The sequence below is a fragment of the Centropristis striata genome, chromosome 5 (assembly GCF_030273125.1).
Source record: "Centropristis striata isolate RG_2023a ecotype Rhode Island chromosome 5, C.striata_1.0, whole genome shotgun sequence".
Lineage (NCBI taxonomy): Eukaryota > Metazoa > Chordata > Actinopteri > Perciformes > Serranidae > Centropristis > Centropristis striata.
This window is the reverse complement of record NC_081521.1, coordinates 6,674,354-6,696,109: the sequence shown is the minus strand read 5'-3', so window position 1 is coordinate 6,696,109 and position 21,756 is coordinate 6,674,354. Positions and strand designations below refer to the sequence as shown.

Sequence of the window (21,756 nt, the reverse complement as noted above, 5' to 3'; positions counted from 1 at the left end):
GTAAACATGCAGGATTATAGCAAAGCTGCTAGTTTGCATCCACAGTCTCTAAAAATAAAAATAAATACAAATATAAAAGACCGCAAGTAAATAGGTAAAATACAAATAGAGGAGACAACACACACACATACCAGACTCAGACAGGATGTAACAATGCAATAAAAAGTAATGTTCAAATAGTCTCAAGTCCAGTTAGTGGTCACAGCGGTGCACACAGACTTCACCGTCAGCGGCGCAACTTTCAGCTCATCTCTTGCGTAAATACGCACCAAATGTAAAAACCACACTTACCATTTATCATGTTCTACTGCAGGATCCTCAGACAAGCAAAGCCATCTCTACCAGTGGCAGGAACATCTGAAGAAGTAACTCCTGATTCAGCCTAGCTCATTATCTCCAAAAACCTTTTTTTCTTCTTCCAGTATTTCTTTAAAATCCCTCTGGTGGATAGGTTAACGCGGTGGCGCATAGACTTCCGTTGTGGTGCTCCGTGGTTTCCAACATCACCAGAGTCACTCCTGCTCCAATTTCCTTCCCCGTCATGGATTGCTGACACTGGGTTTAGGATTTCAACAACCTCCAGCCCGATCAAGTCGAGGACAACTTCTGCAATCAATCACTTGCTGTCATCCTTTCGGTTTCGTTGGGAAGACTTGATGCCGATGAGGAGGAGTGGTGTGCAGAGCGGGTGTACATTTTTATCCAAAGCGCCAACATGTTCGCGGTGGGTGGTTTAAGTCGCTCCGGGTCCATGGGCCCTGAGCTACATAAAACCAGTGCAATCATAAAACGGTGTCTAATGGTTATGATGTTTTTAAATCTACAGGATATAGTGATCCAAACCGGTTTCGGCCAAACCAAAAGGTACAAAGTTTCAATGAAACCCCACACGGTGCAGCCAAAATGCTGACCATGCATGGGAACAGCATGGGAGGATTAGTGCGGGTACAACTCTTGGACCAACTTGTCTGGGAACACATACAACTCAGAAGTAGATGTGACATTGAAATCACAACAATGCTTTGTAAAATAGAACTTGTTTGGGGAAAAACAGGAAATGTTTCAACAAACGGCATTTTTTGTTTATTAGACGCCTGCAAAGTATTTCAACACATTTCAAGCAAACTACATAAAAAAAACAGACCACATATGCAGCATGAGAAATCATGTAATAGTCCCTGACAAGGAGTTTATATACACTACTAAACAAATCTGGACATGGAAATAAAATTCCTTAAAAAAAATTCAGATTTTTTTTTTTTAACAACCACAAGTTTTGTCAACGGCTGATCCTCATAGTTAATTCCAAAGATAATGTAAAGGTGGACTCAACCTGTTTTAAGTTCAGGTTTGTTTTACAATTTGCACAATAACCACAATGAAATCATCATTTTAACACAAACCAGGAGAAAAATAGACTAATGTCAAAGTGAAAACAAAACAATGTATTTTTTCTAATTTAGCAGAAATATAAAACAAAAATAACCGATTGACTATTTTTTAATCCCCTGTAATACATTTATAATCTGTAAAATAACATTTTGCCTTTAGAAAGTGTGCTAAATGTTGATTTACAGATACACAAATGAAGCCAGAAGGTGTGTTTCTCTTTACTATGCACTGTTGCCGTGGTGATCCACCAGGTGCAGCTGTCTGTAATGTTGCAGGAGAAACAAACTGCTCATGAAACAACTGAACTTCTGTTTACCAGATGGCATATGGGAGACTTAAATAGAGTGGACAAGGGTTATACAGTCTAATGAGAAGAAAATGAGACCTCTTCAGCATCAACTCCCAACTCAATATCCAGTTCAGTGCGAGATTAGATTTACTTTAATGACCTTATACTGTGGGGAGTCTTCTCTGTTGCAGGCTCAGAGTAAAATGACTGCAGCAAAAAAAAAACAGTTAGATCCCAGAGAACAACCTGCAGAAGCCTGGGAACAGACTTGGGAGAATGTTTATTTCACAGCAAGACTAATATGACAAATACAAAAGCAAAATTAACCAGGAATGGCTAAAACCAACAATACTAAGTCCTGGAGTGGCTGAGTGCAGCTCTGCTGGCTGAAAGACCACAAACTACTTCTGTTGCACATTGAAGAGTTTGCCATTATCAGAGGTATCAGTGATTTTCAGTATTTAATTTGTTTTTTTACTTTGACATTAAATCAACAAACTCTGTTGATGAGTACACAAACTGTGATTCCATTTTGTAAAACAATAAAACCTAAAAAAGGAGGGTATGGGTGAATACTTTGTATGTGCCACGGATGGGCAAGTCCTGGTAGAAAACAATAGTTGAGCATGTCCATAACTGTTAATCCTGTTAGACTGGTGACTGCCAGAGTCCTCAAGGTGTTTTCAGTCCAAATTTCCTCCGTATCAGAATGTGTTCTTGATCTTGCTGGCTACACCCGCTAAGATCTCTCCTGTCTTCTTCTGCCAGTTCAGGACGTGTTTGGACTCGGCACACCAGAGCTCTCCATGACGGGGCTCGGCATTCTCACAGCGCTTTCGCACCTCTTCCTGCTGCTCCTGATGGACGCAGAACAAGAGAGGTTAGATACCCACAATGCACCAATCAATCAATCAATCAGACTTTATTTGTATAGCACTTTTCATACAAGAGAGATGCAACACAAAGTGCTTTACATAAAAAAGGAGAAAATAATAATAATAATAATAATAATAATAATAATAATGATAAAAACTCCACCCCTGACTCTCCATCCTATTAAAAACAAAGCCCAAACTGAGGAAGCGCCATCTCAACGTGGAGTAATAAGGAAACACTGGAGGCAGGTTAGAAATTAATTAGATAAAAAATAAATTAAGGTAAGATAAAATAAAATATTTATTCAAAAAAAAGGAAAAGTCAATAATGACAATAGAAAGTAAAAATAAAATTAAAATTAAAATAATGCATCAACAAGCCACACACACACAAACACACTTTTTTTAGGATTGGCTACCAACTTTATGAATAAGTCAAATAAATGATGTGTCGTTTAAACTAACACATTGAATTAATGAGCACATCGTATTAACCCATTGAAGCCTGGAAAGCGGATACGTCATTTTGTAGTATTTGTATAAGCGCTCAAATACTTTTTGAATTTCATTTCTATCTGCTACAGAGGCTGAAAAATCTATTATTTAGTAGAAGCGTTGACACTTCTGTTGAATTTCCAGAAAAACTTCAGGTTTTAGGGGCTTATTTTTAAATCGCCCAGAGGTTTTACAGGCGGTTTTAGGCGTCAATGGGTTAATATAGCTTGTGTCTACTCTTGCTGTAAACTTGCTGTTCATCTTTGCTGGTGTTTTTTTTTATTCATGTGACCGTACTGGTGTGCAGCAATCAGTTCATCACTAAATTTACAAGGTTCGTCCTTCTGACAATGCTGGCACTTTAAAAGATAACGTCCACAACTGAAGAAAACAGGCTTGATAGAGAACAGTTGCTGAAAATGCTGAAAGGCTAATTTTTGGATGTACTGCTCTGCATGAAGAAATCTCAATAGTTTAGTCTTTATTGCATAACAGCTCTCAACAATGGACCATTTTTAGTGTTAAATGATACAACAAGAACATTATCTGGCCAGTCATAGCTCCTATTACTGATAAACCACAGCTACATTAACTTAACCTGCATCCGACTGCAGGATGCACTTGTCATTCTCCATCAAAATTGAACCCTGTGAGCTTGTCAAGACCTCTTTGTGAACGAAACCATTGACACACACAGAGTGGGACAATGCTCAGATAAGGAAAGACGGTAATATGATCCTTACCTCTGTGCCGTGCTGCAGCTCAAACTTGTAGAAAAGAGCCCAAGCATCTCCCAGGTCTGGCTCAATCTTTACCGTCCTCAGGAACCACTCTCTGGCTTTGGTGATCTTACGCTCACTCCAGAACAACCTAAAAAGTAGCACACGTTGGCATTTGAAATAATAATAATACATTCAATTTTTATAGCGCTTTTAAAGGTACTCAAAGTCGCTTAAAAATGAAATGAAATGGAAACAAATTCATACCTAAAGGTTTGCTGAACCCATTGTAAAATCAGAAAATGTATATTCAAGATTTGCATTAAGGGCAGAGCTTGTTATTGAGAAAGAGTAGAAAAACTATGAAAAGATTCTGCCAGACTAAATCAATTTCCCCTCGGGGGATAAATAAAGTAATTTTTTATTTGATTTGATTTGACATACTTGGCTACAGCGAGCAAAACATGGGGATCGTGTTCACACTTCTTCAAAGCATCCACACTCTTAGTCTTCCTCTGGGGCCTGGCCTCCAAAAACACCGCCTCAGCCCACAGGATACCTGGGAGGAAGGAAACAGGAGCAGGGTTAAACAGAGGATTTAAAATGATGGAGGTAGGCAATTAAAATTGTCTGGTCTAGCATATGAAAGTCCAATCTGCAACCTGGACAACAGGATTACTGTTGACAATACAAACATTCTCGTCTAAACACATTCATTTTGCTTGAGAGATCATATTGAATACATTTAAATATGCCTGCACGAGAACAAGGTAGTGCATTGGTTCTCCTGTGAACTTATTTAGTTATAACTGAAAGATTTATCTACAGTTGAGTATCACAGGTAAATAAATGGCACTCAGGTTTATGAAGGACAAGCTTTCTCCCATCATGTGATTGGCGCAGGTATAATAAAATAAAGTATATTGAGGTAGTATACAGTTAAGCATTAGCTTGGCTTTGAAGAAACCCTGATGAGTAAAATGTGATTCTGCTGCTGCAGAACTCTAGCCTGGGTACCCATGCTGCCTTGTGTTCGATTTTGTTTCAAACTGCAAGGCGGCATGGTGTCCATGGCCGATTCTTAGCCCTGCTTTTGGTATCCAATCACAGAACGGGGCGGGACGGCAAGATGATGACGCGTACTATTGGACAGACGGAAGCTTGTAGTTTTCTTACAGATCCAACATGGCTGCAGCAGACGAGAGGCTCTCTTTGGATCTAGCTGTAGACAGTGTTCTAGATAGTTTAGAGCCAAAGTTTATTTTAAAAGTAGAACAACGTTTGGCTTTACACTCCTTTATCACCACCAAAAAGGATGTTTTAGCCTTGCTTCCAACAGGATTTGGCAAAAGCCTAATCTACCAACTAGCCCGGTTAGCGGCTAAGCTAATGGGGTTTAGCAAGACCCCAGTCATATAATTGATACGATTAACTAAGAGCTACATACAGACGCTTATGATAGACATTCGTAGCTCCCAATAAACGGCTTTGGACAATCAGCTGGACAAAAGCCAGGCTAGCAGAAATCAGCAAAATTATAGAAAAAGGTTACACCTCATTGTTTAAAATGTGATATCAAATTCCCAATTTAATTCCAGAGTCTGATGCATTGACCATTTTAGACTTTAGAATTTGTAGCCCTATCAACTTCCTATGCATTAACTTCTGTCTCTGTTTAGCATCTTTCAGTCTGTCCTTACATCACATGCATGGCTCCTTTTTCTCCACACAAACTTGGCTATCAGTCAGATTTTTCATTTTATTTTAATTAACAAAGTATAAAGCTGCCAGGAACCGAAAATACAAACAAAAGACACAGGTGTCTTTGGAAATGTACCTTTTTAAAAACATTTTTTTTACCATTTATACACACAAAAACAGCAGAAAAAATAATAAATAATAATACTACAAAACAGTCCATTTGCATATAAATTAAAAATAGTAATAGTTTTCATTGTAGGAAGATAATTCACATTTTAAAAATGGTCTAGAAACATAAATGGCACACTGTGAAAGCTCCTATGATTGAACTTTCAACTGGCTTTCTCAGCCTGTCTACATATCATATATAAATAAAGTTATTACTGTAAATAAAACATGTATTTTCAATAAATAGATGGACTCCAGAGGGTTAAAGTCATTAGTGAAACAAGCTGGAATATATTGTTACCTGAATTGGGGCACTCCTGCAGGGCTTTGGCCATCAGTGTGTTGGCAATGTTCTTCAGTCCAGCCCTGAACTCCAGCCTGACCGACTCCAACCTAGTTAATATTATGACATACAAATCATTTTAGAGGCACAGATTTACTGTTTTTTACTCATAATTTAGTCCTTTGACATTGATCCCAGTTTGGTATTCTGTACTGTATTAAAAAAGTAGTTTTTTTATAGTTTTCTTTAACTTTCCAAAGTAAATCTTTTGTATTTTCTCATTATGCAAATAAATTGTGCTTTAGAAGGCAGAGCACACACATTCATGTGCATTTGCTTAATAAATTGTCTACAAATTTTAACTTAAAGCTCTTCCTCAGGCAGCGTCCTGCTTTTGCATTCAGGTTGTTCTCCAAAACTTTTTGTTATGTATTTTCTCACCATAGCTCGGGGGTCTGGGGGTTCTTTAGTCGTGACTTCTCCAGGATTGCTCTGGCTCTCGTCAGCTGTCCCACTCTCTCTTCAAGACGAGACAGCAGCAGCCAGAGGCCCACTGAGTGGGGACACTTTTTCAACTACAGCAACAAAAAAGTAATTTATTTATTTGACAGTTATCAGAAAAACACAAATAATCAAAAATGTCCTTTCAGAGCCCAACTTCATTTGTTCCCTTTCCTTTGGTAATTATAATAACGACACAACACTTTTACCCAAACACTCCCCCCTCTGCTCACCCCTTGGTTGTAGGCTTCTCTGGCCTTATCCATGTTTTCACACTGCTCTTCTATCTGACCTCTCATCATCCAAAGTTTGGGGAAGTCCTCGTAGTGCTTCAGGGCCTCAGTGCACAACTCCTGTGCAGCTTCTATGTTTCCCAACACCCACTCCAACTTCACTGACTTCATAAAAACCTGGAGAGAAAACAAATACACAAACAGATTTTCAGCCAGGAAAAAACAATAGATAGGACCCATTAAATCCCCATTATAAATTAACTTGGGTTTATCATATACACGCCAAATTAACATTGTTGCAAAAAATACTTATTATAGCCCCAGTTATGCAAGGCAAATACCTGCCAGGTTTCAAATATATCAAATACCAAGTTGCTTAGGCATAGGCTTCATTAACACAAATCAGTTGTCTTATCAGACAGGACAATCAGTATAGCCGACATTAAAGCAAACTCTCTTAGTCATATCTGTCAGCAAATCCAACAGAGATAACTTCAGGGAGGATAGCCAAGTCACCTGATAGAGAGTTAAGTTATAGTTTAAGAGCACCATTGACAGCATTTGTCAACCTGAGACGTGCCGAACGTTTTAAGGTGTAGAAACCTGGCAAGCCTGAACCTGAGAAAGACAGCCTGTTTGTAGAAGAAAAGTCAAGCATATTACACTATTAACTATTAACACTTTAAAGGGGAGAAGAATAAAACCTGTTAACCCTTTGATGCACAACATATTGACCCCCCTTCTAATGCACAACATGGGTCAAAAATGACCTGCATTCATTTTCTATGTTATTTAATGCTGCTGTGTGTTACTGTGCTCTATCTTTTGATATCAACTTATTTTATGATTGAATATTCCAAGCATTTTTTAAATATCTTATAAAAGTTATAAAACAACAGATCATTATTTCCATTTTGCCTCTCATACTTTATGAAGAAAAAAAGTTTTTGTATTATTACATAGCTAACTACTTGGTTAAGTAGCTTGCTAAGCTAACTACTTATCTAACTTCTTGGCTAAGTAGCTTGCTAAGCTAACTACTTGGCTAAGTAGCTTGCTAAGCTAACTACTTTGCTAAGTTATTGGCTAAGTAATTAGCTTAGCACGCTACTTAGCTAAATACTTAGCCAAGAAGTTAGCTAAGTAGTTAGCTTAGCAAGCTACTTCGCTAAAAAATGGATATGGGTCATTTTTGACCCATGTTGTGCATTAGAAGAGTAGTGACACAAAAAATTTTATTTAAAAAATAATAAAGGAAAACATAAAATTAGGATGTATGATGATCAAAAACAAACTAATTGAGGAAAACCTGGAATACTGAATGATGAAAATAATGTATTACTAAGATATAGAACAAAAAAACTCATACATATCGGGTCACTTTAGACCCATGTTGTGCATCAAGTTAATCAAGTCACCTCTGAATATGGGTCACAGCTCTTTTCATACCAATATTGCATAATGAAAAACAAATGGTCTGTTCTGGTACAGAGGGTCACAGAAGGGCAGTTGCAGAGTAACAGGAGATTTTAAATATACAAGCATCCTTCCACTGACAAATTAACAGCAAAGAAATGTAGGGTGTGGGTGAGGGTCTTTTCCCTGGTTTTGGTCAACATTTCTTTTCCGTTTGTATTACAATCCAAAAACCACAGGAAGGGTTTGATTGACAAAACCATGATATATTAAGTGGTTTGGTACAGATTTGTACTTTTCTTGTAATGGATCTTCATGAAAGTTTGAAATAGCATATCTCTCTATTCCACATTTGCACCCACACACTCACCCTGGCTGTTGGGGCACTGCTTCGCGCCTTGGCGAGCAGTCGACGGGCTCTTTCATACTCGTTATTCTCAGACTCCAGCTTAACAGCAGCCAGCCAGATCTCTTCACTGTTTGGGTTGGCCTAGAGAGGAAAACAAAAGGAAGAGAAAAGTGGGAAGGAGGGAAACAAATGAGATACAAGTTTGCATGGATGATACATGAACAAGTCAAAGTGCACGTCATTATCACCTGAAAGGCCAGAGCCAGGATACTTCTAGCTGCGGGCACATCCTCAGCCAGCCACTTGGACTTGGCCCCCATCAGCCACAGGACCTCGGCCTTGGGACAGTGAGCCACGGCCCTTTGGAGCAGAGCCTCCAAAGACTCCCTGAGAGATGAAATGAGACATGGCACAGTGTCAATTGATGAAGCACATTAAAGAAAAACAATACAGACTCTTAATAAAGTGATTGATTAACCCATTTAAGCCGGGAAAGCATTACCGCTTTTCTACCATTAAAACCAGGGGGCGCTGTTGCGTTATTCTACCATTAAAGCCAGGAAAGCGGATACGTCGTTTTGTAGTATTTGTAGTTTTTTCCACCTATTTTCGGTCTCTTGGCCAATGAAATGCATCAGAATACATGTGGGAGTGTCGCAATGCAACACGGGACTTTTCCAGAACTTTGAAATCATCACCAAAAAAGACACAAAATGACAAAAAAAAGACAAAAAAAGACACAAAATGACAAAAAAGACACAAAATGACCAAAAAAAAGACACAAAATGACAGAAAAAAAGACACAAAATGACCTAAAAAAAGACACGAAATGACAAAAAAAAAACACAAAATCAATAAAAAAGACACAAAATTAAAAAAAAAAAAAAGACAAACTCAGAATACAGTGTCGCAATCCAACATGGGACTTTTCCAGAACTGAAATCATGGCAGAAGACGACTATAGTGGAGGGAGCTCAGATATAACAGCTATAAGCTCTCAAATACTTTTTGAATTTAATTTCTATCTGCTACAGAGGCTGAAAATTGACTATTTAGTAGGAAGCTTTGACACTTCTGTTGAATTTTCAGAAAAACTTCAGGTTTTAGGGGGTTATTTTAAAATCACCCAAAATCACATTTTTTCCAGGCGTTTTAGGCTTAAATGGGTTAAAACAGTGACAAATAAAGACAGGAATAAAATGTGCTTTTGACAACTGTCAAAACCAAATTTGGTCACCTGGTGCCGTTATTTTTCTCAAAGTACGCAGCTCTCAGCCAGACACTTTTTTTACTGGGGAACACCTGCAGAGCGTGGGCGTAGATGGCCCTGGCACACTCCAGCGCTCCATGGGCCACACACTGAAACACAACAGACAAGCATCTCAGTTAAATCGGAAAGTCAAGTGAGTAAATTTGCCCTTTGCCACTATCTCAGTGTGGCCTGTGTAAAAAACAACAACAACAAAAACAGATGTATTGGTACTCACACTATCTGCATCCTCCATCCAGGTGTGTTTGCGGTCCTCCTCTTCAATGCCAATCCCAATGACGGCCCTTATCACGGCCTGGCAGGTTGCCACACTGCCTGCTTTATCACACTCCTCTGCATCCTGCAGGACAAGAAGAAACATTTGGGAGAAAGTGAGTGGTATATTAACCCATTTAGGCCTAAAATAGCTGGAAAATTGCCTATAAAATCTATGGGCAATTTAAAAAAAAAAACCCCTAAAACCTGAAGCTTTTCTGGAAATTCAACTGAAGTGTCAACGCTTCCTACTAAATAATAGATTTTCAGCCCCTGTAGCAGAAAGAAATTAAATTCAAAAAGTATTTGAGAGCTTATACCTGTGGGCTTTCATGAGAAGTTGAGTTTATTTGTCCAAACCTTCAATAAAGTTTTTTGAAAAAATCAACATGTTGCATTGAGACACTCCCACATGTATTGTGATGCATTTCATTGGCCAAGAGACCGAAAATAGGTGGAAAAAACTACAAAACGACTTAACCGCTTTCCCGGTTTTAATGGTAGAAATGCAGTAATGCTTTCCCGGCTTAAATGGGTTGAAGGGCAATGCAAGGGGGTAAAGACATTAACTACTGACCCCAACAGTGAAGTAATCAGCAAATTCGGGGAAATGAGTGGAGATAAATGGAAATTAATAGAAAACTGAAGAAAAACCCCTAAATGAACTATATCCATGCAGATGACTCATAGTTTATAGATAATCAGTCTTTTATGATGACTAATCTCTGCACAGATGATTCCTTGGGGCAGAACAAAGGAATGGCTCATGGGTCCCAGACACAAAAGGATCCTTTTAGGAACTGCCAAATCCTGTCAATTTACAGTGCATCTGTTGTTGGTGTTTCGATGAGTGAACTGGCAAATGGCCTTGACAAACCTACAACCACAACCACCCAGCACTTTGCCAGAGGTAGAAAAAGCTAGGTAAAGCTAGGTGAAGGACAAAAAGAAGAAAACAATGTGAAGAGATTGCAGCAGATGCCGAAGATTGCATAACAGCTATAAACTTCACTAAACAAAATGTTAGTCAAAGTGCTGGCTTGTATTCTGTTGCACCCAGATGAAATAGCTTTGGGCAGCTTTGTAAAAGTATGTTGGCATGCCATCAAAACTGACAATCGCATGACGCATTCTCACCGCCATAAAAACAAAGGTTTAAAGGCACAGTCAGTCCTTTCTTGACCTTATAGTTTATTTTATTTAAATGAAATAAAAACCTAATGTTGTATTATCTGCAGATCATACTTTATACTACAGAATCACTCCAGTGTTGATAAACATTACTGATTTATTAGTTACTGCATTAAAAAGGCTATTTCATTAGAGGTACAGCTTTAGCCGTCTTATTGAAAGACCTTGACAGCGAGAGCTGAACCTTTAAAAAGCTTTCGTTAATTGCCACTTCTAATATTATCTTCCACCTCTGTTTAAGAGAGGCTCCTAAAAACCTAAATGGAATCTTAATCTAATCTTAAAAATACTTGTGCAAACTTCCCTACTCTGCCCTGTTCGGGACGTCACCGTCACCGAACGTCACCTGAAAGACCCGAGTAGTCCCGAGTAGACCCGAATGAACGACGGGCAGTTCTGGATAAAAAGTTATCAGTTAAGTGCGCCGATGTTGTCGCACATCCTTGTCGGTTATAGCAGAGTCAAACAGAGCTTAATCATAACTACCTGTTATCACTTAAGGCCCCCACACACCGCCCCGACGGGACCTGACGCCGACGAGCTTTTGTCCGACGATTCTGCCGCCTCTTGTCAGACACAGTCGGGTGAAAAAAGCAGTGAAACACATCGCCACGACGACTGCTGACAACACAGCAGCCTGTGCGTTCTGTGCTTGCGCAAGATGCAATAAGTCTCCCTTACAATGGGAGGCGCTAGTCTCTGTATGACTGTAATCCAAAACATGAAAACAGGAAATGACGTAATGGAGAAACCATAGAAGTAACCATGGATTTTAAGTTTGTTATTAGTTTTGAGAAGACGTTTTGGAAAACAAAGCTTTGCTGAGCTGATGGTCGCGTTGCAAAAAACAAATCAAAATGTAGTTGTCTCTCCCGTGCCATGTGTGTTTACTCTCGTCACTTCTGCCCCTCCCACACACCCAGTGATTCGCTAGAGCACCGCCAATCAGATCCGCCCATAGCTAGCACACAGCCAATCAGAGGACCCGACGAGTCTACTCTCCCGACGGCCGACATCCTCTTTTATTTCTTTATTTGCTACTATTTATTAGTCTATCTCTCTCTCTCTCTCTCTATATATATATATATATATATTATTATGCTCTATTTCTTATTTATTTATTGTTTTATCTTTTTTATCTAGCTTTTTTTATTTTCTCTTTTTAACTTTCTATTGTTATTATTTACTTACTTTTTTATTTTCTATTATTAAATATATTTTTTTTTAATCTTACTTTATTTTATATTATCTTACTTTATTTTTTATCTAATTAATTTCTAACCTGCTTCCAGTGTTTCCTCACCGCTCCATGTTGAGATGGCGCTTCCTCAGTTTGTGCTTTATTGTTTAACAGGATGGGTGTTTTCTCCTTTTTTATGTAAATCGCTTTGTGTTGCATCTCTTGTATGAAAAGTGCTGTACAAATAAAGTCTGATTGATTAACAGCTGCAGGAAACCACAGAGCTGCTCCCTCTTTTGTTGTGAAACCACAAAGCCCCAGGGACGCACCTGTATCCACTGCTCTCTGTTGATCTCCACGCCGTTGGCACGTAGCGAAGTGATAGCTCTGTCGATGATCTTGTCCACCATCTGAGTGTTGCCATTAGCTTCCTCCAACTTTGCTGCAGTGATCCAGATGTGGCGATCGGTGGGGATGTTTTCACGAGCTTTGTTGAGGACACGACGTGCGTTCTCGTACGTCTCTAACCGGGCCAGAGCCAGCCACAGCTAGAGGGGACAGATGGGAGGAGTCAAGATACAGACAGGTACAGGGTTCGTACACTTTAGCAGTGGTCAAATTCAAGCATTTTTCAAGGACTTTCAAGGTACATTTTCAAGCTTTTCCAGTATCTTACACCTGTTGTAAATTGCATGTTTTAGATGAGTACTTACATACTAAAAGGGGGAGATTTCACTTAACCATACCAACAGAGATGGTATTACACTTTTAGGAGAAACGGTCTTCATTTCAGATAGGCTACTCATTATTTTTTACATTGAACATGTGATTATCTATAGTCTATAGATGGATATAGTCAGATTGCAACAGAAATACAGTAAGAATTTCAAGCATTTACAAGCACTTTATCCAAAATCCAAGCACTTTTTAAACCTTGAACATACAACATTTAAATTCATGCATTTTCAAGGATTTCAAGCACCCATACGAACCCTGCAGGTAGAGTTGATAATTGTTGCAATTTGTAGCAATGAAAAAAAAAAAAAACTCCAATCGTACCTCCACACTAGTAGGGCAACACTCCACGGCTCTGCTCAGCATGATCCTGGCATCCTCTGGCTCCTCCAGCTCCACAGCTGTCTTCCACAGTCGAACCGACTTGGACACATTCTCCAGGGCTACATGGGTAACAATTAAACAATTACAATTAATTTTATTGCCAAGTGATTTATAGTATGGGAGCAGGTCAGTGTTTTGCTCGAGGCGACAAACTAAATGTCACAAGAATTAAAATCCTTGGAGCGTGCCCATACAGGCAAAAGTTTTAATAGTGAATATACACAAATATAAGTATATTTACACTAGCAACACAGCGTAAACAGTGGCAAAAAAAAAGGAAATGGACACACTTTTGATTTCAGTGAGACATAAAAACAAATATCAAACCGCATTTCCTGCAGTAGTAGTAAAGTTCAATTGTGTCTGAGTGGGAAGGCAGAGTGTTGTGTATGTAATGGAGAAAAGTCAAGGGGAGGCAGCTGAACATGTAGAGGCGGAGAGAGCTCGTCCACAGAGGAAGCGCCATATCCATCTCTGTCAGCGGGGTATGCTGCTGGGAAATATGTGTGCGTGTGTTTATGTGCATGCATGTTAGGGCATTGACACCGTGGTTCAAACAGGGTGCCTGGCCCTGACGAGAAGCCAGAACTGCCGCTGCCAAATGTAACCCTTATGAAATCTTTTATACAATCTCATGTATGTGTGCAGAGACTGCCTGTGTGGGTGCTTCTGTGAGACATTGGGCAGATGGAGAGATTTTGAATTTTTGCCCAACAGAAATTAGTGTCTTCCTTTTGGCAGGGAAATTCTTGCGTATTCATTCATGTATGCACGGCTCATAGCAACATAACAGCAACAGGCTTGTGAAAACATCAAATTTCAACTTTCACATTTTCCCTTTCCCAACTATTTACACTTCATTTATAGTCAGTAGAGATGCACTGATTGCTATATTCTTGTCTGATTCTGATTGTTTTTAAGCATCACCTGCTAACTCAGAATTTTGCCGATTTCACTTTTCTTTCTTTGTCAAAACTACAAAAGACATCACAGACAAACACTTTTGCAACTTTTCTTTCATGGAAAAAAAAACAAAAAAAAAACAATTATATGTTCATGATAAAAAATATGGCAAAAAAGTTAAGTTTTACCAAATTTGGGAAAAATGGATTGAATTCATAACCCCAACTCGTGTAGACTTTGCATGTTCCCTTTGACATATTTATTCATTTATTATTCACCTTGTCATTGATGGAAATTAAAATAAGTAAGCTCCCTCACTTTATTGTATATAGTTGTCATATAAAGACTGTTAGTCTGTGTGGGCCTAAGTTGTGTGTGTGTGTGTGTCTGAATGTACTAAACCTTCTATATTCAATGGACTATACAACGACACTTTTCCAGGATAGTGAATATGGAGGCTCATGAAGGAGCAGTGTCTTTTACCACACAAACTCTGACTCTGGCAGTCTCTTTTGATCACCTGCCTGCATAAATGCGTGGGGGAAAAATGGAAAAGGTCTATGGAAAACACTGATTTTGTATTGTTGTGCTGATGTCTGTTTGTAAATGCCTTTTCCAAACAAAATAAAAAATTACAAAAAAAAACAACAAATATGGCAAAAGGGGGTACGGTTTTGTCTTAATTCAGTTGAAATACATCAGCGGACGCCGACTTGTGACTGGCGCTGCACACTCCCTAGCTTTAACTGCTTTTAATGGCTGATATTTTAGGCTTTGTCTCTTGAAATGGGGCATGTAAATGGGGGTGGTTTTTAGGTGTCTGACTGGGGGACAATTTTTTTAAATGTAGGTAGCCTGAGAAACCAGTGTATGAATGTGTGTGAATCGGTGAATGCTGGCTTTGAGTTTGCTGGGACTGAACCACAAAGATGTGATACACAAATGCAATTAAAAGAAAATGCTACAAAAAATGTTTTTGGACTCAGACGTGTTACAAAAAGCGTGTTTTATGACCTCTTTGTGACCTCTTTATGTGGTTGGCTGTACTTTTTGCTGCAGCTGCTACTGTGTAAGTGTCGTGCATGACTTGTCTGAGATGTAAAACCATCGTGCGGGCCAAGTGTTTAAACCTGACTGATATAAAGAAATCTGATATTTGAGACTAACGGGCCAGTTGCCAGTCATGGCCGATCAGCAAAAACACAGCTGTGTGAGTGTGTATAGACTGATCATACATTGTTATCACTGATCTGGGAGCCTTACCCTTCCTGAGGACTCTCTTCTTGGCCCTGATGTCCGTCTCCAGCTCTGCAGCTCTGATGTAGATGCGGACCGACTGTGGCAGGTGGCGGACAGCTTGGGCCACCACGGCTTTGGCTGTGTCACCTGGCTGCAGCCTGGCTGCCTCCAGCCACACATCCTCACTCTATGGGCAGAGACAAAGGCTTACATCAAGAGACGGGAAAAGACATTTCCCCCCGCTGCAACTCATCTTGACAGTTATTTAAATAAACAGCCAGTGAAGCAGACTGAACGGTCTGTTATCCATCATTGATGTTATAGGTTTAATACATTTTTTTCTCTAAACATTGGTGTGCAACATCAACCGATAACAAACAAATCTAATTTTTTACCCAATCAATGTTCTAGATCATGGGTCTCAAACTTGCGGCCCGTGGGCCATTTGCGGCCCCCGTGACGATATTTTGTGGCCCCCACCTTGATATGAAAGTTTAATGTGAGTTTTATATGAATGGCACTTTACCGTGTTGTGTGTGGAAGGTCCCTTTAATTACTTTTTTTGGTAATTGTGTCTTTTTTTTATAATTTTGTGTCTTTTTTTTTTATAATTTTGTGTCTTTTTTGGTCATTTTGTGTCTTTATTTCTGTCATTTTTTGTCTTTTTGGGTCATTTTGTGTCTTTTTTGGTAATTCTGTCTTTTTAAAGTCATTTTGTGTTTTTTTCAGTCATTTGGTGTCTTTTTTTGTAAATTTGTGTCATTTTTTGGTCATTTTGTGTCTTTTTAAAGTAATTTAGTTTTTTTTCTGTCATTTTGTGTCTTTTTTTTTTAGTAATTTTGTGTCTTTTTTTGGTCATTATGATACTGCCTCCAGCGGCCCCCAGGTAATTTGAGTTTGAGACATCTGCTCTAGATGCTACAATGACACATAACTATTTGCACATGTGCCTTTGATAGATTCAACATACTTGTGTCCTCCATCTTTTACCTTAGGACACATCTCTGTGCCTTTCATGATCAGGTTCCTGGCCACCTGCAGTTTGCCAGTCACCTCCTCGAGCCTGGCAGAGGCAATCCAGGCAGGGGGGTGATGAGGATTGGTCTCCCTCACGGATTTCAGTAGCAGACGAGCCTTCTTAATGTCACTGGACATGCAGAAGCAAAGACAAACAATCAGACACACACACAACTTAAGAACACAAATACACCTAAGGAACTTGTGATGATGCCAGCGTCTCTACCTGATATCTCCTCCATGTGTGGGGATCATGGAGTTGAGATCGGTCAGGTAACCTTTAGGATCCACCACTGTCTGTCCACTTACTGAGTCAGACACCTGAAGATTGATATGAGGCCGACACAGGTCAGAGAAAATACATCCTGTGCATCAACATCTAGATCATGAATGATAGAACGGGGTAAAAGATGATTATTAGTTACCTGGCTGAGCCTCATATCCATGAGTGTGTTCCTGGCCTGACCAATTTTCCTCATGTCCAGCTCTCCTGTGCCTGGTGTCATGCTTCCGGGGTAAGGTGTGTTCAGACCTCCCAACTAGTGGAGAGAAGAAACATTGATAATGTAGAGGAGCATTACACTTTACGTGAGACTTTTGTTACGGCACGGTGAAAAAGGATGGATCAAATGACACTTTTCTCAGCACTGTAAATGATACCTGTGAACATTTTTAAGTGTGAACAAGACTCTCCTGTGTTTTAGCTGGATGGTGGTAATAATGTAACACATAAAAATGCAATATGTACAAGGCAGAAACTCACATTGTTTGAATGAACAGGCCATGTTTTATTTGTTTTCAATTTAAGTTCTCAGGAATCGTGTGATCCGTTTCAGCAGAAATGTGTCATACTGGTCTGTTTACAATTACAAGGTTTAGTTTTCCTTTCATTACAATGTTTAAAAAATATTTTAGGCTTATTCACAGTATTTATCAAAAACATTGCAATGATTTTGTCAACAATATGCAGCCCAATTAAACAGGGAAGTTCACTGAGATTACATGCCTGCATGAAAAAAGAAGTATAATTCTACAGTTGAAGTGATTGGCTTGTTTCCAGTGAGACATCCTGACTCCTGCTGGTGCATGTCGAAACTACATTAACCCTCTGGAGTCCATCTATTTATTGGAAATACACATGTTTTATTTACAGTAATAACTTTATTTATATATGATATGTAGACAAGCTGAGAAAGCCAGTGGAAAGTGCAATCATAGGAGCTTTCACAGTGTGCCATTTATGTTTCTAGACCATTTTTAAAAAGTGAATTTTCTTTCTACAATGACAACTACTATTATTTTTAATTTACATGCAAATAGAACGTTTTGTAGTTTTATTATTTATTTATTTTTCTGCTGTTTTTGTGTGTATAAATGGTAAAAAAAAAAAAAAAAAAAAAGGTACATTTCCATAGAAACCTGTGTCTTCTGTTTGTATTTTGGGTTCCTGGCAGCTTTATACTTTGTTCATCAAAATAAAATGAAAAATCTGACTGATAGCCAAGTTTGTGTGGAGAAAAAGGAGCCATGCATGTGATGTAAGGACAGACTGAAAGATGCTAAACAGAAGTTGACAAATTTGAACCAAAATCTCCTGGACTTCAGAGGTTTAACCCTTGTGTGATGTTCATATTGTTGTTACTCAGCCAGTGTTTGTGGGTCTGATGGACCCGTTGCATTTTGTGGCTTTTAATGCCTCACAATCAAACACTTTTATGTTAAAATACTGAACAGATGATGCACAACACAAGCTGAACACATGAACACAGAGTAAACATATCAGTCAAGACAGACTGAACATCAATTTCCACACTTCCATTAGCCCCGGGTCCAGTGGACCCAGACATCTTATATGTAATAGAAATGTGTAGGGGGGCTGTATGGTGTGTGGTCATTAAATATGTATTCTGATATATGTTCTTCACAGAAAATGAGCCAAAGTCAGTGAGTCTCAGTTTGAAAAATTAATTAATTGTATCATTTTTCTTTTAATAAAAAATGAAAACGGGTCCCACAGACCCAAACACCACACAAGGGTTAAGTGTTTTTAGTGGTGTGATTTCATGTTGATGCCTGCTGTAGGTTGTGCATGTGTTTGCATGTATATGTCCTTACCCCTTGCAGAGGGTCAACAGTGGTGTGGTTCTCTCCAGTTTGCAAGTGTTTGGAAAAGAAGCTGTCGGGGACGGGGGTGAGTTTCTCATAGCGGGGGTTTCTCTGGCGCTTATTCCTGGCATCTCCGACCTCGGGGATGCTCAGCCATTCCTCCTCTGACACCTCTGCCAGCTTCCTCTGTGAAGAGAAGGACAAGAGATTATAAACAGGTGAATGATGTTTGAATGTTTAAATCAACTTGGAATGTCAGCAATGTTGTTTGAATTTATCTGATCATAGGACAGTGCACCAAGGTTAATATAGTTAACGAAAACTAACGAAATAACGGAAACTAGAATTGAAAAAACATTTTCGTTAAACCGAATAAAAATAAAAACGAGAGTTTAAAAAAAAAAAAGATAACTAACTGAAACTGTATTGGATGGTTACAAAACAAACTAAAATTATATTGAAAATGTACCTCTTTAAATCTCGCACCCAACACATAGCGCATTACAAAAAAACTAAGACTAATAAAAACTAAACTAAAACTAAGCATTTTCAAAAAATAAAAAATAAACTAAAACTAGCAAACTCACTCTAAAAACTAACTAAAACTAACTGAATTTGAAAACAAAAATTCACAACGAAATTAAAACTAAAACTAATGAAAAATCTAAAACTATTATAACCTTGCAGTGCACTAATTTAAAGTGCTATGTTTTCAAAACAAAACATTTCAGTAATGTGCACAGCTTCACACATGTGATTTCTTTGCAACATAGTTATGGCAGCATACTGCTCTAAAACCAGGTTAAGATAATTGTCATAATCTGGTTTTCCATCCATTATGGACAACATATGACACATCTCTAAAATGTTGAGAGATATGTGTAAGAGTACAGAAGAGGACAATTCAACATGATCACAAGTAGAAAGAAAGGCAACAGTTTGGCAAACAATGTACAACTTTCTACCTTTAGATCCGAAAACTGCTGCTGGATTTTGGGTCGCTCCATACGATATTTCTCGATTTCTTCCTTTTCTCTCAACTCCCTGAAAAAAAGGACAGCATTCAAAATTACACTGACATGCAGCATTAAGTACACACAATGGCAAACGTATACTGTAAGACTCAAGTGGGAAGTAGATCAATTTTTTAGTAACCTTCTTTCTTTGCGTCTTTCATCCATCCTCTTGTCCAGTGCTGCATATATAGCATCTGCTTCTTCATCATCCTTCTCATAGGGCCCACTGGAGAACAAGCTGCCTGCATACCCATTAAACTACAAGAAAAATTGCAATAATGTGATTAGAAAGACAAAAAGATATACAGTAAAGAAACAGAGTTATCAACTGGAGAGCTTTAAATCTTGACTAGATACATTGAGTCCTTGCAAACAGCTCTACAACAAATAAACCTCAGATAACAGCCAAAAACAGTCCAATCATAAGCAAGCACCTCATCATAGTTTGTGTCGTTCAGATCTTCATCATCATCATCCTGGTTCTTTTTCATTTGGTCCCCGACCGTCCTCTTCCCTGGAGGTGCATGTCGGTCATCCACGGGATCATTGGCATCACGAGCAGGACCGATATCAGATCGGGTGGTGAAACCAGTAGCACTAAAGAGGAAATATTAATTTAAATGTTACACAAATAAACATGGGTAGACTTGTGACAGGCATGAACTGCGATGATCAACTTCATTAATGTGATGATGATTACTTGACAAGCTTATCTATGCTTTTAAGTTAATGTGCTATTATTGTTAATGTGCTAGTATTCAGCTAGTGAATATCTGTGGGGTGGACATGGAGGTGGTGCCGAGTTATAAGTATCTAGGTGTTTACCTGGATAATAAGTTGGACTGGTCCCTAAACACAGACGCTCTCTACAAAGAAGGGCAGAGCTGCCTCTCAGATCTCTTGACATTTGTAGCAAGATGCTGCAGATGTTTTATCAGTCTGTGGTGGTAGTGCGTTGTTTTAAGTTGTGATTCAGGAGTGACATGAGCGTGTCATAAACATGACATGGGATGTGTCATGAACATTAATGACACTTTGAAGTAACATTAATGCTCATGATACTTGTCATGTCATGTTTCTGACAGGCTTGTGTGACTCTTATGTAGACACCTTCAAAATAAAGTGTTACCATATCTTTCTTAAGTCACAAAGGCATGTTCAAAAAAATTACCTAAGTTATTTATTTTCTCTTAAGTTACATAATTTACACAGTGTTACTACTATGCCAATAGCCATCCTTTTTTGCATCCTTTTTGAGTGAAATGATCAATAAACGTCATATGTTACACATTTGGTGAAGTTTTTTGTGTTTCCTGCAAAACTTGAAAAAATGATTTAGGCTTTTATTTTAACAGGGTGACGATATTATGACAGCCTGATGAATGTATAACCTTAATATCTTATAACTATATGATTTATTTTTAGCATTATTAGTGAATGTGCAGACTTTATGCACTTCGTATTCTCTGCATGACCAATGTATGCTAGCTTAGCATGTTAGCTTACCCTCTACCCAGACCAGGCACGTAGCCCAGCGGGGCGGGCATCCCCAGAAACGGCTTCTTCTTTTTGCCCATGAGCGGAGAGGCGAGGGGCATTATCGGGGGTCCACCGCCAACCCCCGCCGCCCCGCCGCCTCCCGAAGAGGACTTGGACACTATTTTAGGTCCTTGTTTCCCCCCAGAGCTGGACATCGTCTTCATTCTCAAACGACGAGGTAGCGAACTGCCGGATAAACAACAGTCGCACTTCCGGTAAGGGCAAACAGCGCGCGCCCCATAGACATACATGTATATATATATATCTATGGAGCGCCCCCTTTCGGTCTGGGTGTCTCCAAAATGGTCCTCAGTGTTTTTAACAGCGCCCCCACCGGCCAGGCGGGCTTCTGTTTATTTTCACTTCTGTTATGATATTCATTTTGTTTTAAATTGTTGATGTTATTTATGCAACGTGCTCAACTTCAACGTCTCATTGTGCAACTGTGTCATTGAAATTACTTGTTTAGCATATTTCTCAGGTTTAATACTAAAATCAGT

At 38.9% G+C, this 21,756-nt stretch overlaps 1 protein-coding gene across 1 annotated transcript; it reads right to left on the bottom strand.

The window, feature by feature from the left end:
* Positions 1–1,057: 1,057 nt before the first annotated feature.
* On the bottom strand, positions 1,058–21,435 carry prpf6 (PRP6 pre-mRNA processing factor 6 homolog (S. cerevisiae)). Its single transcript, XM_059332883.1, has 21 exons — positions 21,224–21,435; positions 20,152–20,314; positions 19,857–19,975; positions 19,667–19,745; positions 18,711–18,887; positions 17,021–17,134; positions 16,822–16,916; positions 16,569–16,725; positions 15,603–15,765; positions 13,377–13,495; positions 12,647–12,865; positions 9,909–10,031; positions 9,659–9,780; positions 8,670–8,808; positions 8,443–8,562; positions 6,657–6,833; positions 6,364–6,497; positions 5,941–6,032; positions 4,215–4,329; positions 3,795–3,921; positions 1,058–2,538 (listed from the first exon to the last, which is right to left on the bottom strand). Exons 1-21 carry the CDS (start codon positions 21,418–21,420, stop codon positions 2,386–2,388), a joined length of 2,904 nt encoding a protein of 967 aa, XP_059188866.1. The 5' UTR covers positions 21,421–21,435; the 3' UTR covers positions 1,058–2,385.
* Positions 21,436–21,756: the final 321 nt, after the last annotated feature.

Bases quoted from the DNA above. Each gene is read 5' to 3' on its own strand.
- prpf6 (XM_059332883.1), bottom strand. From the start codon at position 21,420: ATGAAGACGATGTCCAGCTCTGGGGGGAAACAAGGACCTAAAATAGTG. The intron at 18,888-19,666 runs GTAGAAAGTTGT...TTCTCTTCACAG, and splicing joins AGCAGTTTTCGGATCTAAAG to AGGAAGCTGGCAGAGGTGTC. The intron at 16,917-17,020 runs GTAACTAATAAT...ATCAATCTTCAG, and splicing joins TGGATATGAGGCTCAGCCAG to GTGTCTGACTCAGTAAGTGG.